Source organism: Pseudoliparis swirei, chromosome 16 (assembly GCF_029220125.1).
Source record: "Pseudoliparis swirei isolate HS2019 ecotype Mariana Trench chromosome 16, NWPU_hadal_v1, whole genome shotgun sequence".
NCBI classification, from domain to species: domain Eukaryota; kingdom Metazoa; phylum Chordata; class Actinopteri; order Perciformes; family Liparidae; genus Pseudoliparis; species Pseudoliparis swirei.
In genome coordinates, this window is record NC_079403.1 from 13,174,925 (window position 1) to 13,189,790 (window position 14,866).

General features: G+C 42.3%; 1 protein-coding gene across 1 annotated transcript in view; it reads right to left on the bottom strand.

Moving 5' to 3' along the window:
• The window catches only part of cntnap2a (contactin associated protein 2a), a 217,510-nt gene that overhangs the window by 90,491 nt on the left and 112,153 nt on the right, over nucleotides 1-14,866 (bottom strand). Inside the window, exons 13-14 of the mRNA XM_056434085.1 lie at nucleotides 13,855-13,970; nucleotides 12,298-12,382 (exon numbers count right to left, since the gene is read on the bottom strand). Of these exons, the coding sequence (XP_056290060.1) occupies nucleotides 12,298-12,382; nucleotides 13,855-13,970 (201 nt within the window). The remainder of the gene's footprint in view (nucleotides 1-12,297; nucleotides 12,383-13,854; nucleotides 13,971-14,866) is intronic.

Here is a 14,866-nt window from a genome sequence, read left to right on the forward strand (position 1 = left end):
CTGCAGATGTAGTTTTAGCTTTAAATGTTACCTATACTGAATCACACCTGTGTGCACCTGCGTGACACAAGCATTCCACTCTACTTTAATAGATATTGTCTAATTATAAATCTGATGTTTTGTTTTCATATGCTTTCCAACATTTTCCTTTTTTTCTTCTTTTGATTTTGAACGGATTCTTTTAAATGAACATATTTGGACTGAAGTCCTATTATAAGCATGGTATCTCATCATGGACTGTAAAAATAATCACAAAACTTCTTGGCTCACCCTCTCAAAGTACGAGACCAATTAAAAGGCTTCTGTCTATGACTCAGGCATGAGGGCGAAGTCAGGGTGATGACAAAGCTGTCATTTGTTGACACCCAAGAGGAGGACGTCATATGCGAGAGCACACACTGTGCACAAACACACAGTGTGACACAACAACACAAACAATTGGAACTAAGTAATTATGAGAGAATGTTGCATGGTACGCCAACGTTTGACAAGATAAACATCGTGCATATTCATTAGTTTGTTTGTGCTCGCTGTGTGAGAAACAAGACAAAAATTGCTCCGCAGAGATGTGTCATTGGCACAAAACAACACACTGACACACACACACACACACACACACTAACCCATTGACATTGATATGAAGACACTGATATTAATACACTGGCGCACACTGACATTAAGTGTATGACAATCAGAAATCGGCACACAGAGAAAAAGCCGTCAAAACGTGGCACATAATAACAGACAGGTACACACTGATGGACTCGGTCGATTTATTTCATACACACTCACAAACACGCGCATCCTCCCACTTTGTGAAACTCTGCATCTTCTGCAACTTTGCCTCTTTAACTTTCCCTGGGTTGGTTTAAAAACCCCTCAAGGTCAAGTTGGATAATCAACTTCCCGCCCCGTGTTGCTTCATTAGCACCACTGAGTGATATTTCCTCTGTTCTGTTCCTGTTGTTTTTCCAATTGGTCTCATCTTTCTTTGCCCCAACATCCCGCTGTAATCCGGGAGCTGTGTGAAAACCGCCTCCAGTGATCGCCAGATACACACTCACAGACGGCAATAAACCAGGCCGACTCTGCTGCATACATAAACACGACTGACACTGGGAATAGTTTATGGTTCATAATATATGTGAGGTTGTGGTGTGTGTGTGAGTGTGTTTGTTTGTGTGTGTGTGTGTGGGATGCGCAGGTAAAAAAAAAAAAGGAAAGAAAAGGGCAGCGAGACCATTCGTATGGATATGCAAATGCCTGTCTTATGTAATGGAGCGGGATCCTCTTGCAGTGGGATCCATCACTGACGCCGCGATGTTTGATGATCAGTTTATGGTCACACGCCACAGCTTTTCACGCTTCTGTTGTCCCGGGCAACCTTGGGGAGGACGAATGGAGAGCTGAGGATTGCCTTAGAAAGCGTCATAATTGAGATCAACCTCTCAGCGCGTCACAAATGAGAAGACACTATCCTAATTACTCCTCAAGCGGGTGGTTTCTATTTTTTCCATTTTCCTTTCATCTTTCCGCTGGCCATATGGTGTATTGTTTATGTGTATGTGCTCTTTCTTTGGGTGTAATGGTGTGTGTACGTGTGAGTGTTAGTGCACGTGATGGGGAGCAAGTACAGCTCAGAAAATCCCATTAAGGAGGATATATATCGGTTTGCTGTGTTATTCAAGGCTTTCTGGGACATTAGTACCGACATATCTTTCAATGTCAGAGCAAGCGGCAGAAAACAAACTAATCTGCTTCTGCCTCTACCTCCCTCTCTTCTCACTCTTTCACTTGTTTTCTTCCCTCTCTGTCACTTTATATAAATGTACGTCCCCATTCCTTCCCTCTTCTCATCACTAGCTACTGTAAGATGTTAAGTTTTCCTTCGCCCTTCTTTCTGTCCTTCTCTTCTTGCCATAACATTCTGAATTGATAAGCTATCTGTGTGTTTGGAGACTTGGACTAAAGTTTGAGTTGTGCTCTGTGTGTCTGTGATTATGTCAATTTATGAAGTTTGAAAACTTCTGGATTAGCTTTCCTCCACTATCTTATGTACACAACAGCAGCAACACATGCAATCCTGAGCAACACAGGCAAATAAACATTATACTGGCGCTTGCTCTTTTCTCATTTAGTTGGAACATTTTTAACATGCAAACACCTGCAACAGCTGTTGTACAATATCTCCTCGGAGCACTGTGCTCGTCTTCATTAAAAGGTGCAGTATCCTGAGTGCGGATTCCAGGAAGTGTAAACCCGTTTTCTTGATTTGACCATGATATAAGTGCTCCACCACAGGAGCAAAATGTAATTGGCTTCCTGTGCACAAACATTATCGACGGAAGAGATATGAGGTGGAATGAATTAACGCATCTTTTATTAACCCTACAAGACCAGAATAGCTATCACGGCAGAAACGATGGCAGTTAATAAGAAGACGAAAAACAGAGTTGTTGATGTTATTGTTAATTGGTAATGATGTAGTTAATGATGGTAAAGTGTCGTTGAGGGTTATAAACTACAGTCCATGACATCCGAAACGCGTCAGTGACGCCATGAACTGTTCCTACTTGACATGTGTTTGTCTTCTGGCGGTTTAGACGTGTCTCTGTGTTCGTGAGACGACTGAAAGGGAATGGGCTGTCTCCTCACTCGATACAGGGAACAAAGAGAATTCAGAGAAAGCCTCTGAAAACTATCCAATAAACTTCAACAATGCTGTGCAGTTTTCACTGATTCAAAGCACTGACTTTTATATGGGTAACATACCCCAAACAAACTTGTTTATACTTAATTACACATCCTAAAACCACAACATGTTGGGCCAACTTGTAAAGTATTGCTCATTTTTAAAGTGAAGTTAGTTGGTGATGGGAAATTCCATTTAACTGCCAGGGACACAGACATACAACTCACCTCCAGAAAAGACAAACCTTGCTCCTTCATTATCACACCGAGGCAATTAGTTTTCATCTCAACCAGCTTTGTCTCTTCTTAAAGGTCAGGTCTGTGGGTGTAGTAACTCAATGTATGATTTAAAAAATATAGAAAAGAAAGATACAGGGAGCCACATGGCACTACTGCGCCAAACCCAATCAATTTAACAAAACACTCCGTATTCCTTTGAGCAACTCACTGGATTCTCTTGAGCCATGAACACGATAATTTCTCAAAGGAGATCAATAAGCAATCAGGTGCATTTTATCATAGCTCAGCATGCTCACGTCAAAAAAATCTAGTCCACTTCAACGCTAACCATGCAGAGCGTTATCTCTCTGAGGAGCATTCAGCGTAATGTTGCTGTCTGATAACAATCTTCACATAGTAATATCAGAAGTATGAACATCCAGTGGGGACAAACACTCATTGATAACAGACACACACACACACGCACACACACACACACACACACACACACACAGACACAGACACACACACATAACTTTCCTTTACAGGCATCAAGCCAGAGCAATAGTAGCAATAATGTATGCTGTTATAGATTTCCTGGGAAGTTATCCTGCATTAATGTGCATATGTTGTATCTGTGTGTGTGTGTATGTGTGTGTGTGTGTGGTGCCTTTGTATATGTAGTGCCTGAAGACCACCCAGCGGCACTGAGCATTTCAGAGAGTAGATGACATAAAGAAGAAGTATATGGAAGATGAAGAAGAAAAGAGGGAGAACAGAGAAGCCGTGGAAAGAAAACAGGAACACATATCGACATACTTTGAGTTGACTTTTGTGTCTCTGCGCTGATGGGATGTTGCATTGCGTGATTGCACTTATTCACACTGTTTGTGCTTGCTGCTCGACTCGAGAACATGTTTTCCAATGATATGTCTCCATCGTTGGCGTGTGCTTTGGAATAATATGTGTGTTTTTGTGCATTGAGAGACACAATGGGCACGAGTGCACAGCATCTTTACTGCTCTTTCTAGAAATATGCTTATTTTCTGCAATTGCCGTCGCTTTTTATAGCTGTGTGCAGCTTATATTCTCTCTTGCTAACATATGAAGAAAAAGTCACTCTCCACCCTAATGTAACTCACGCGCCTGCATTTACTTCAGTCCCCGAAGATCATTAACAATTTTAATGTCTTATGTTGAACTGTAATGCACCCACTGGCAGTAACACAAACCATTAGCAAATTGTTGACAATGCCGTGTGCTGAGTGCTGCATTTATTTTGTGGATAATGGACTCCCTTGTAGGCTCTTCATTTTGATTGATGTCTAATTTGGGCTGAAAAGAGCGAAGGCAGGAAAAAAATAGTCGACATGAGCTGTTTGAAGCTGCTCTGATACGAAAGCTTGGAATCAGAGGTGTGATGTGTTGCATGTCGATACATCAATACATTCATATTAAGAAGGGAAAACTACTCATACACAGAGTATATACCCCCAACAAATTCTGAAATTATCCAATATCTCAATCATTCCTGTCATTGGAGAGCAGCTGATACGGAAACAGTAGAAGGAGAATCTTTGATTCGCACCAACGACACACAACTATAAATTGAAGCTTCGTCTCTGAAGGGTAAGATAGCATTACATTGAGTTTGGATACAAGATTAAGTCCTGGTCTTTTCATGTGTTATGGACTTAGTGGAGAAGCATTCAATAAACCAATGAAGTTGTTTCAAAGTAAAACACATTTTAAGCTCTGCTTTGTTTAAATGTTTTTATTTACCTGCTATGTCAATGAAGGGACATATTGCTTTAGAATGTCAAACGATAATTGATTTATTATTATTCTTTTAACATGTGATGCGTTTTTTCTGTCTCCGGAAATCTGTAAACCGCTCATCTTTTCCTCAAGTGTTCCGTTCTCATGGCCGATGTTTGATTGGTAGTTCTAATTTTGTGCACCTGACACACATACTTAAAATGTTGCCTTAACATACGAGTCTTGTAATGATTCTGCAATGCATTGAAATGCATTTACAGCTAATGCAAGCTTCAAAAGACAGCGTTTACCTCTGAATGTGAACGAGTTTACCTTTCGCAGAACACGACCGAGAGCAGCCCTTAGCATTTCATCTTTGGCGGTGCCTTCACACGGAGCAGTAATTTGAGCTTCCAGCAGTGGCTGCTACATCAGACCGATTTATATTGCGTGCAAAACATAAACATGTGTGAAATACTTTTAAGGAAAGACGTTTGTCGGATGGTTGCTTCTCGTTTCTGCTCGTGTTAAAACAGAATTGATGCACTCTGTTCAGCATGCCGGAAGAATGCTGCAGCCAGTGGGCAGCAGGCATGGACCGCTTACTCCATGGAAATGCCAATAAGCACACACACACTGAAGTACACACACATGTACTAAGTGAGAGAGAGGCATAGAGGCTTTGAAAACGACACAGATACACACACACCAAAAGCCTCAACTGGCGAGTCAATATTGTCTTCAGAGAAGTTAAACCACACACCACCCATCCACGCAGACATCAGACAGATACACAGTCACACACACCCTGGCTACTCTCGTGAGCCCGTGTGAGTAAGAGACTGTGGTAGAGAAAACGACAAGCACAAAGAGAGAGAAAGAACTACTAAAGGAAGAACGGTCAAAAATGAGGAAATTAAAGAGAGAAAAGAGACAGAAGCAGCTCTTGCAAACACCTTATTACTCCAACTTAAGAGATAGATAGGGTTGTTGATGTTGTTCAATTTGAGGAGGATCTGGCCAGAGGTGATTTATTATAAAGTCTAATCGCAGTTGTCAGGAAGGTTCTCCTGTATCTGTCCCTGCAGTAGGCGGTGGGGGGGTTATCCAATATGGATTATAATTTCTTCGGTGTTCTCCTCTCCACCACCTGTTCTGGAAAGTCCTGTTTGCAGCCCATGATGGAGCCGACGTTCCTCACCAGTTTAGTGAGTCGGTCGGTGTCTGTAAAATGGTGTGGCTACGAGCTGTGAGTGGTGCGCTCAGCAGACGGCGTGGGAGAAGACGCATGACACTGTCAACACAACATATGACGGCATTATCCCGGGCAATGACGCATTACCAAGTCCACAGCAACGACGGAGCACACATTTTGGACTGGAGAAGATTTGGGCCTCTCTGTGACGGATCACACTTTTTTGCTCTATGTCTTGTACAGTCTCTCTCTTTTGTCACAAAAAACCCCTTGAACACACGCCTGCTGTTTCCCATTAGCAATTATAACATCTTTAACCACCCCCGCAGATGTCTTCAAGTGTCTCCAGTTCAAACCTATCTGAAAGGCAGTATAAAGGTTTCAGGCTAATTCCATCTATTAATTTGCTGTTCTATATAAAGCCTAACTTTACGCGTCAGCCTTGAATGCCTCTTATCAACTGACTGAACACACTGAGCGCCCCTGCCTGTAATGGGTGGGGGGGCCCCACAAACTGCCTGCAACCTTGAAGGCAGGCGGATTCTCATCGGTGCAGTTAAAGCAGGGGAAGATGGAGAAGATCATTTCACGTTAATTAGCATCTTGTCTACAGGGGGTAAAGAAAGGAACGGAAAAGGATAGGCGGACACGAGGGTGATGGGGAGAGAGAGAGAGAGACGCCTGAAGACACTGGTGATGGTTCTCCCTTCTCTTGTGTTTCGATATATTAGCTCTTGTTCTCTCTCGGCCCCTGACTTGCTTCTTGCCTCGAGTGCCTCCACAAGTTAATGACGCTGTAACCAGAACATTAGTCCTGTAACGAAAGATGTGGCACATATGGGCAGTGTGTAGGCATAATAGGCTCATAAAAAGGGATAATATATGTCATATAAATAATGACACAATCCCAAACAGTTAAAAAACCAACAACAAGGTCCATTGTCAGATTAGAATTTTGTTTTCATTTGTAAATCAGCTGGAAAATAACTAATATAAAAGACAAAAGCAATTTAACAGGTGTGAGTTGCATTATAGCCACAGAGGAGTGCAGCACTCATTGTGAATTAGTTAAGGATTTCATATTTTTCAGTGATCGTTTGCAGTTCACTTGGCCGTCAGCTCGGCTTGTTCACATTTCACAGCAGTGCATCATTATTGGTACCTGTTATTTTTGCAGATAGACACAAGAGCTTAAGACCGAGGGTGACCACAACAAAAAGCCTGCATTTGTAAAGGTCAATGATGACAGTAAAACACACACACAAAAGAAAATATATGTATGTGTTGTCACCCAGCGCTTAAGAATAAAGTCATATGGGTAAGACATGTGTGTGTGTGTGTGTGTGTGTGTGTGTGTGTGTGTGTGCTTGGAATATTACACAGGTTGGCTTGCTGTGACTTGGTTGGCCATAATTGAGAGCAGAAGTGCAGAAGGAATGGAGTGTAACAGCCTCATTACTGAACCACACTCATCTTGCATATCCGGCTACCCTGGTTTCTTCCCTCTCCTCCTGTGTCCATCACTCACTATCTTTCCTCCGTTGGCATTTCTAATGTATTTAATGACTATAAAGAACTAGAGCTTGAATATATATTTTTTTAAATGCAGCGGTAGACGTAATAAAGCCAGGTTGTGGAGTGGTTCCCACCTCTAAGGTCAGCCAGTTAATCATTTGTCCCGAGTCCATTTTTCTTCCACTGAGTGCCCTATGCTGCACCCTCATTTCAGTTGAGTCATCTATTGTTGGCCATGGCACAGTCCTTTTGCTCGACCTGTGACTGACGTCGGCTGACAGTTTAAACAACAGGAGTTTCAGCTCCTTCTTTCACACTCTCTCTCTCTTTAGCGTTCTCCATTTATTCTCCTCACACACAACGTTTCCCCTCCAATCTATCTATTTACTGTATAGAGTTGCCTTATCACCTCATTGTCCTTTGCCTGTTGCATTTTTAGAGCCAGTAAATATGCTAACACAAGTTTAATAATGTGTAAAAACCCTGAAATGATAGCACTTTTTATGAGAGCGTTTAGAAGTACCATAATCATTGTTGACATGACTGGACAAAAAAACAAACATTACATTGACAATTTTAACTTTATGTCATCCCTGCTGATAAAGTTCCTCAGCAGAGAGAAACAGGCTGGCTACTCAGCCCATTCAGTAATCTCATTTTTGGGTGGGCAGGTAATTATCAGAAAACATTAAGTTTGCTGTTGCTGAATTTTGCCGCCAGTGTCACTTTTTACACATTTGGGAGTGGATCACGAGGCCTTTGTCAAGATTGAAAAAAAAAGGAGTACTGTTTGCCCTCTAGGTGCGGACTGCACACAGGACAAGTGTGCCTTCAGGGCTTTCTTACCTGAAAGTGTTTATACCAACCCAATCCAGGATCTTTAAGTAAACCTGATCAAGTAGTCGATTCCTGGCTGTGCCTGCTGTGGTTGAACACGTTTTGAATGTCCGTTCCATGCAGTCGGAATGGTTGATGCCTTTATTTAAGGAAAAGTCCTCCTTGTTCCAAAGATAAATAACATAAGTTTCTCTGTGAAAGTATTCATGGCAAAAATGACAGTTTGAAAAAAATAGTTGTGTGTGTTAATTAATTGCACACCTTTTCCTTGCAGATGCTGACTCATTTCAAACAGTTACTAGGATACCACCAACTTCCGACACATCTAGATAAAAGGCGAGTGCAGAGCACTGATTGTTCAAGGCTCAGTCCGACTGATAGGGGCACGACTCCGGGCACGTAAACATAATGTTCATTTTCAAAAGAAAAAGAGGAGCAACAGTGACAAAGGAGCTTCTTAATCTGGCTTATTTCATTGACCATTGGTGATGCGACAAGGCAAATGAAGCTTTGCGTAAGTTCAGACAGGAAGACCATACCCCTCACGCCAGCCTTTCATCCCTCAGTCCGATAATCATTTCCCACACATGTGCACTCATTACTTACTCGCCGTCATCGCTCGGCGCCGTCAATCATGACTCCAGCTGCGCAGATCAGCTGGTCCACTCTATCCAATAAGCGGGGAAATGAGGACATGGCGAGCCAATCATTTCGCTGCTGTCTCATTCAAATATGACCGTCTCTATACCTTCAGTTCATTCAGGTTGCTGTCATGCACCCCTCCACCTCCCCATCTCCAGCCAGTCTTCAAGGATCCATCAGCTTCAACTCATCATTCCATCAGCTCATCAGCACCACCAGGTCTGGACTCCATGGGGGATGGGGGGGGGTCTATCTCGTTGCTGATCAGGGCAGTCAGCCCTCAACTACAAATCTCCCCGTAGAGTCCAAGCGCCAAAGACTCTGAGACTTCACCATTGCGCATCACATGTTAACAATAAACATCCTTTCTTCATTTAACGGGTCTTACCTGATTGAACTGATGTACAGCACATACGCCTCCTCCTAAATCCTCTGTGGCTGTGCCGATGTGTCTCAGAGAATGATAGCGGTGTGTTTTTATTTTGTGCAGGTCTTGTGCCATTGGTTGTTTACAGGTTGTTTACGCTGCAAGGAATTATTCTAAATCATTAGTGAAGGGAGCTAATTCTCCTTTTAAAAGCCGTTATTCCAACACTAATGGAAATAGTGAGTGAGAAGACAGGGACAGAGAGATGGGCTGGGAAAAAAAGAAGATTTCAAAAAATGGGAAGGAAGAAGTAAGGGAAGGTAACATTGCAGGTGAAAAATGGGTAAAGGGTTTAAATGGAGACTTTAAATGAGATAAGGGAAAACAAAAGGGGGGGAGGGTAGAGATGGCAGGTGTGGAGTGAGAGGGGACAATAAATGGATATGAATTGATAAATGTGGAAGCAGAAGATGATGGGCAGCAGTGGAGAGAGGAAGAGATTAGATAGAGGAAGGCATCGTGTGGGGAAGGAGAGTCTGCGAGTGCCTGTGAGTCGTCTCTGTGTGTGTGTCGTTGCATGCATCAGCATCCCACTCCTCCAGTATTTTACCCACCCGTTTTGCGAATGAGCGAATGTTGGACGGAGATCAACTGCGTGTGCGCAGGTGCAAGATGTGTTTGAGTGAAAAGAGAGCGGATAAAAAACGGCGAAGGGACAGAATACGTGAACGAGATGAGGAAGGAGTCACACAATTAGGACACATGCCCAAGATCCAAATTAAGGATGTCACTGGTGGCAGAATATAATTCCCATTTAATGGTTTGTTTAGCTCTTAAATGCCAGCCCTGGTGGAATAGATGAGATCCGGAGTGGAAGAGTAGCGTGCTTGTGTTTAGCCATGCATACGTGTGTGTGTGCTTGTGGTTCACACAAACAATACTGTTGAGAGTGTAATTTGATGAAAGCTGACAGCTAATTTATGAAACATATTTTGGGGAAATTATTTTTCCTGGTCCTACTACCTCAGCCACTCTAAACTGGTAATTGGATTTCCCTAACTTGCAGGGAAGTGAATTAGGAGTAAACTAGTTCATGAAGGACTGAGTGTGTGTGGTTGTGGGAGGAATGTGTGTGTGTGTGTGTGTGTGTATGTGTGTGTTCACGCAAGAGCATTGGAGCAAAAGTATAATAAAGAGAGTCTTAAAAGGTGTGTGTATATGTGATCACTGCAGGTGAAGGTGCCATCGCTCAGTGCAGTAGAAGTTAATGGAAAAGTTTTGGTCTGCCGCATGTAATACCCAGCGATTACTAACCACCTATCACTTTATTCCTACTTAGTCAATCAAGGACCACAAACACACACACACACACACACACCCACACACACACACACACACACACACACACACACACACACACACACACACACACACACACACACACACATATATCTAACAAGCGCATGGGCTCTCCATTCTTCAACCACTTTCTATTTCATCTCACTCACTCTAATTGCCACAAATGTGTTGACTTTATGAAGCAATCCCTAAGGTGGGTCTTTGTGTATGTATATCTGTGTGTGTAGTGTGTGTGTGTGTGTGTGTGTATTAAAGAGCCCACAGGGAAAGAGGCAGAAACGGTTCTGACAATGAAAGCGGGCTTGTTATTCTCAGAGTAAAACACACACACACACACACACACACAGCTATTAGACTTAATACCGAGCTTTGAGTAAGACACGAGTAAAGCACAGCTGCACGCCCTGCTCTTTTATTTTCTCTAAAAAACTGTTCAAAACCCCACAGAACGTCCATGAAACCCAGCACTAGTGCAAATCAAACGGATCTAATCCAGGGAAAATCTTACACAAGTCAGCCATTTCACCAGCCAGCCTAACTAATCCAAACCAAACAGGGACGACCATGCCAGGCCTTGCTGAAGCCTGTCCAAACAAATCCAATTCAAATGCATGTTATCCAAGTTAATCTTTTCAGAATGATCCACAACTCATTCCCTTTGCTTTGTTTAAGTACTTTTATCTGTAGTGCTCGGTAAAGACACGATGAAATCTAACAATCAAACATACAGAGGGACGACACATTACGGGAAAAGCCAGCAAAGGTTGTGACACTGGACTTCTCCTGTGAAGTCTGAGATGAGAGACAAATGAAAGGGAGGATATAATATTTGTAAAACACATTCTTACTCCAAATCGTCACTTGGCATCATATGCACTCAGTATCCCAGCGAACGGTCGCAATAAACACATAGTTAATTTGAACTACTTCCTCAGGTAACAAAAACAAAAGTTAGGTTTCTTGGAATACATCATTGTTGGATCTAAAATACGTAAACAATGCATCGTAAGTACTAAAACCACGTCACAAACATCACTAACTAAACTCAATACTGCTTTGAGCACAAGTCTCCTAGTTAAAAGTCCTGTGTTTGAAAGGTTGGCTTATTTCTTCACACAACTTGAAGCCTCCAAAAATAAACGCTTGTTTGGAGGCAGGGGGGAACAAGTGAGACAGAGCTGTTTTGTGCCCAGCAGCAGCAGCTGCAGCCTGCTGCTCCGATGCTTACACGGCTACCTTGTGCTGCGTATTGCCATGTTACAAATGTCAAAAGTCATTTTAATTAATCCACATTTAGAAGAATCCCCGCTCAAGCTATGTCATACACTTGCGCATGTGGAGCCTAACATTGCCTTCTTACTTTAGATCTACAATTTTCTAGCATGCAAGCTGCAATTTTGGTCACCGCAGAAAGGACCGCACGCAGAGTGATATTGCTCAAACTTTCAAAAAAAGAGAAGAAAAACTTGACAGGCTCAACCAATTTAGATTCAATCACAAACACTGTAGATATTCATGTGAATTGTGACTTTTCCAATTCAATGACTTTTCCATGAACTTGGTTTATTTGCCTCTTCTATTTCTTCCCCAGATAAAAGGAGATGGGGAGAGTGTGTTGTTGTTCGTAGGAACTATAACAAAAAGAGCATCCTGCCTGTGTCAGAGCTGTGAGCTTGAGTCGGTGGGGAATAAAGATGCCTTCCTCGGCCCTTACCTGGAGTGTTGAGCAGTCTGGACATGCGACAGCTGTAGGCGATTTGCTGCTCACAGAATTCCGCACTGGCGGTGATGGCTGTCACCTGGAAACATCAGCACATATATGCATTTTTTATTTATGTTATTCAGCCAGACTGGACAATTTCGAGTAAAAGAAAAATAATTCCCCTGATTGAGATGCGCTGCACATGGAACAAATGATCCATACAAATTAGAAGAGAACAGGAAGTGTATACTGCTCAAACACTCTTGTCACGGAAACCGTGGTCTTTTACACATTGCGGGAAAAAAACTGCAGTCGCTCCTCATTGGAGGATTAAAACCTGTAAAGTTCGCACACATGTTGCTTTCGACAGAGTGTGATTAGAGGCTGTTGGGGTGCGACCTGTGCCACCAGCAAGATTAAGATATTAAGAGACTCTTTATTGTGAGAAAGTGATGTGGTAATCACCACAGGAGACAGGTGTTCGGGACAAGAGGTGGAACATTGTGATTATCTTTGAGCATTTGATAGAACTAAGACTGTCAGTATATGACACTGCTGATGGCGTTAGTTAGTTAAAACAGACACAGCTTTAATGTTACCACAGTTTAGAGAAGAAACTATTCTTATTCAATGCTGATGTAAGTGAGTAATCAATGAGTGGATTTAGTAGACAGATCTGTACAACTTCTCTCCGTAAAGAATCACTGAGAAGCAGCACATTACTTTTTTTAATTTGATATGTGTTCTGAAGATCCTTGGAAATAAGTCAGCATAAACAAAATATTAAAAACATCTAAATGACAAAAGGGATTTGTTGATAAAGACCATCTAAAGATATTGGGATAGATGAACACATTCTTCATACTGTCTTTGGCAATTATTTAGTAAAGTATAGCAGTGTTTAATTCAGTCATCACATACCGTACCATACAATGAGTAAACCCTATATACAATCTCGTAAACACTATGACTGAAAATAAGTATATGATGCAGCTGATGGTGTTGGTTTGTCAAAACAGTGACAGCATAAATGTTAAAATAGTTACAGACTTAATTAGCTCTGTGTATTTACGGCCATTATAAGATAGAGGGAGAAATGACTCACTTCACTCTTTACAGTTTCGTTGATATATTTCCATGGAAACTGAGCAATCAAGTTTCTATAGATTCTAAAGAGCACTCCCTTAGCACCGGGCAAACTTTACAAACAACTCAATGCAAAGCTCTGCTCGCCCAGACTCCTTGTTACAATACATTTGAATGCCGTTGAACGATTAACATATTCAAATTACATATGTTTTGGACAGTGTAGACTAGGTGTCAATGTACGGACAATTTTAATTACATGAAAACACACAAATCTTGCTTTCTTTCTACCCATTGTATTTTTTAGGAATAGCTTAGCACTTTTACTTAGTATAAGACAGTGTTTGATGGCAGGCATAAAAAAAACCATTCTGCTTTTTAATACATTTTTGGGGGTTGACTTTCTGTGAATAATCCAAGACTTTCTGTGAACAATGCCTGCATATGTGCGTGTGTGTGCGTGTGTTTGTGTGTGTGTGTTACCTGTTCCATAGAGGCACTGTAGTTAACCTGTAAGACGGTGCGTCTCTCTCTACTGGAGCCAGTCACTGCAATTTTGGGTGGCAGGTTGTTCATAACTGTTGTCCACACTTTGTCCTCTACACACAAAAACATGGGAGCATTTTAGGAATTATTTTTTCACAAAAAGAACAGACCACTTATATGCAGTAGTACACACACACACACACACACACACACACACACACACACACACACACACACACACACACACACACACACACACACACACACACACACACACACACACACACACACACACACACACACACACACACACACACACACACACACACACACACACCTCCTTGTCTTTATGGTATTGTAAGACTACCTGATGAGAACATCCCTTCTGGGTTCCACCCAGGGGCATCTCTAGGATTTTGATACATCTGGGGCTTAGCCCAGAAGAGTGAAGCAGATGAGTGAAGCAGCGAAATTTGTAGACATAGAAACACTCTCAGACAGCAGCTTGCTGTTACGTGCGCCTGCTGCCAGTCTGACTCCGCTGTTTTGGGTGAATGACGACACGAGCGACCTGGAGGTGTTAACCACTTGTGTGCCAAATCTATTTTTTTTAAATTTCTGTTCCAGATTACTTATTCCACTCTGTGTGTGTGTGTGCGTGCATGTGTGTGTGTGTGTGTGTGTGTGCAGAGTTGGAGTGGTGCATGTGTCAGAATGGGTATGTGTGTGTGTGTGTGTGTGTGTATGAGTGACAGAAATGTCACTCGGACCGTTGGAGCACTCTGAGGTTTGCATAACACGTCAGTTTCATATGTGTGTGTGTGTGTGTGTGTGTGCAGAGTTGGAGTGGTGCATGTGTCAGAATGGGTATGTGTGTGTGTGTGTGTGTGTGTGTATGAGTGACAGAAATGTCACTCGGACCGTTGGAGCACTCTGAGGTTTGCATAACACATCAGTTTCATATGTGTGTGTGTGTGTGTGTGTAGCTTCTTCAGAGTTAGATGTCAGT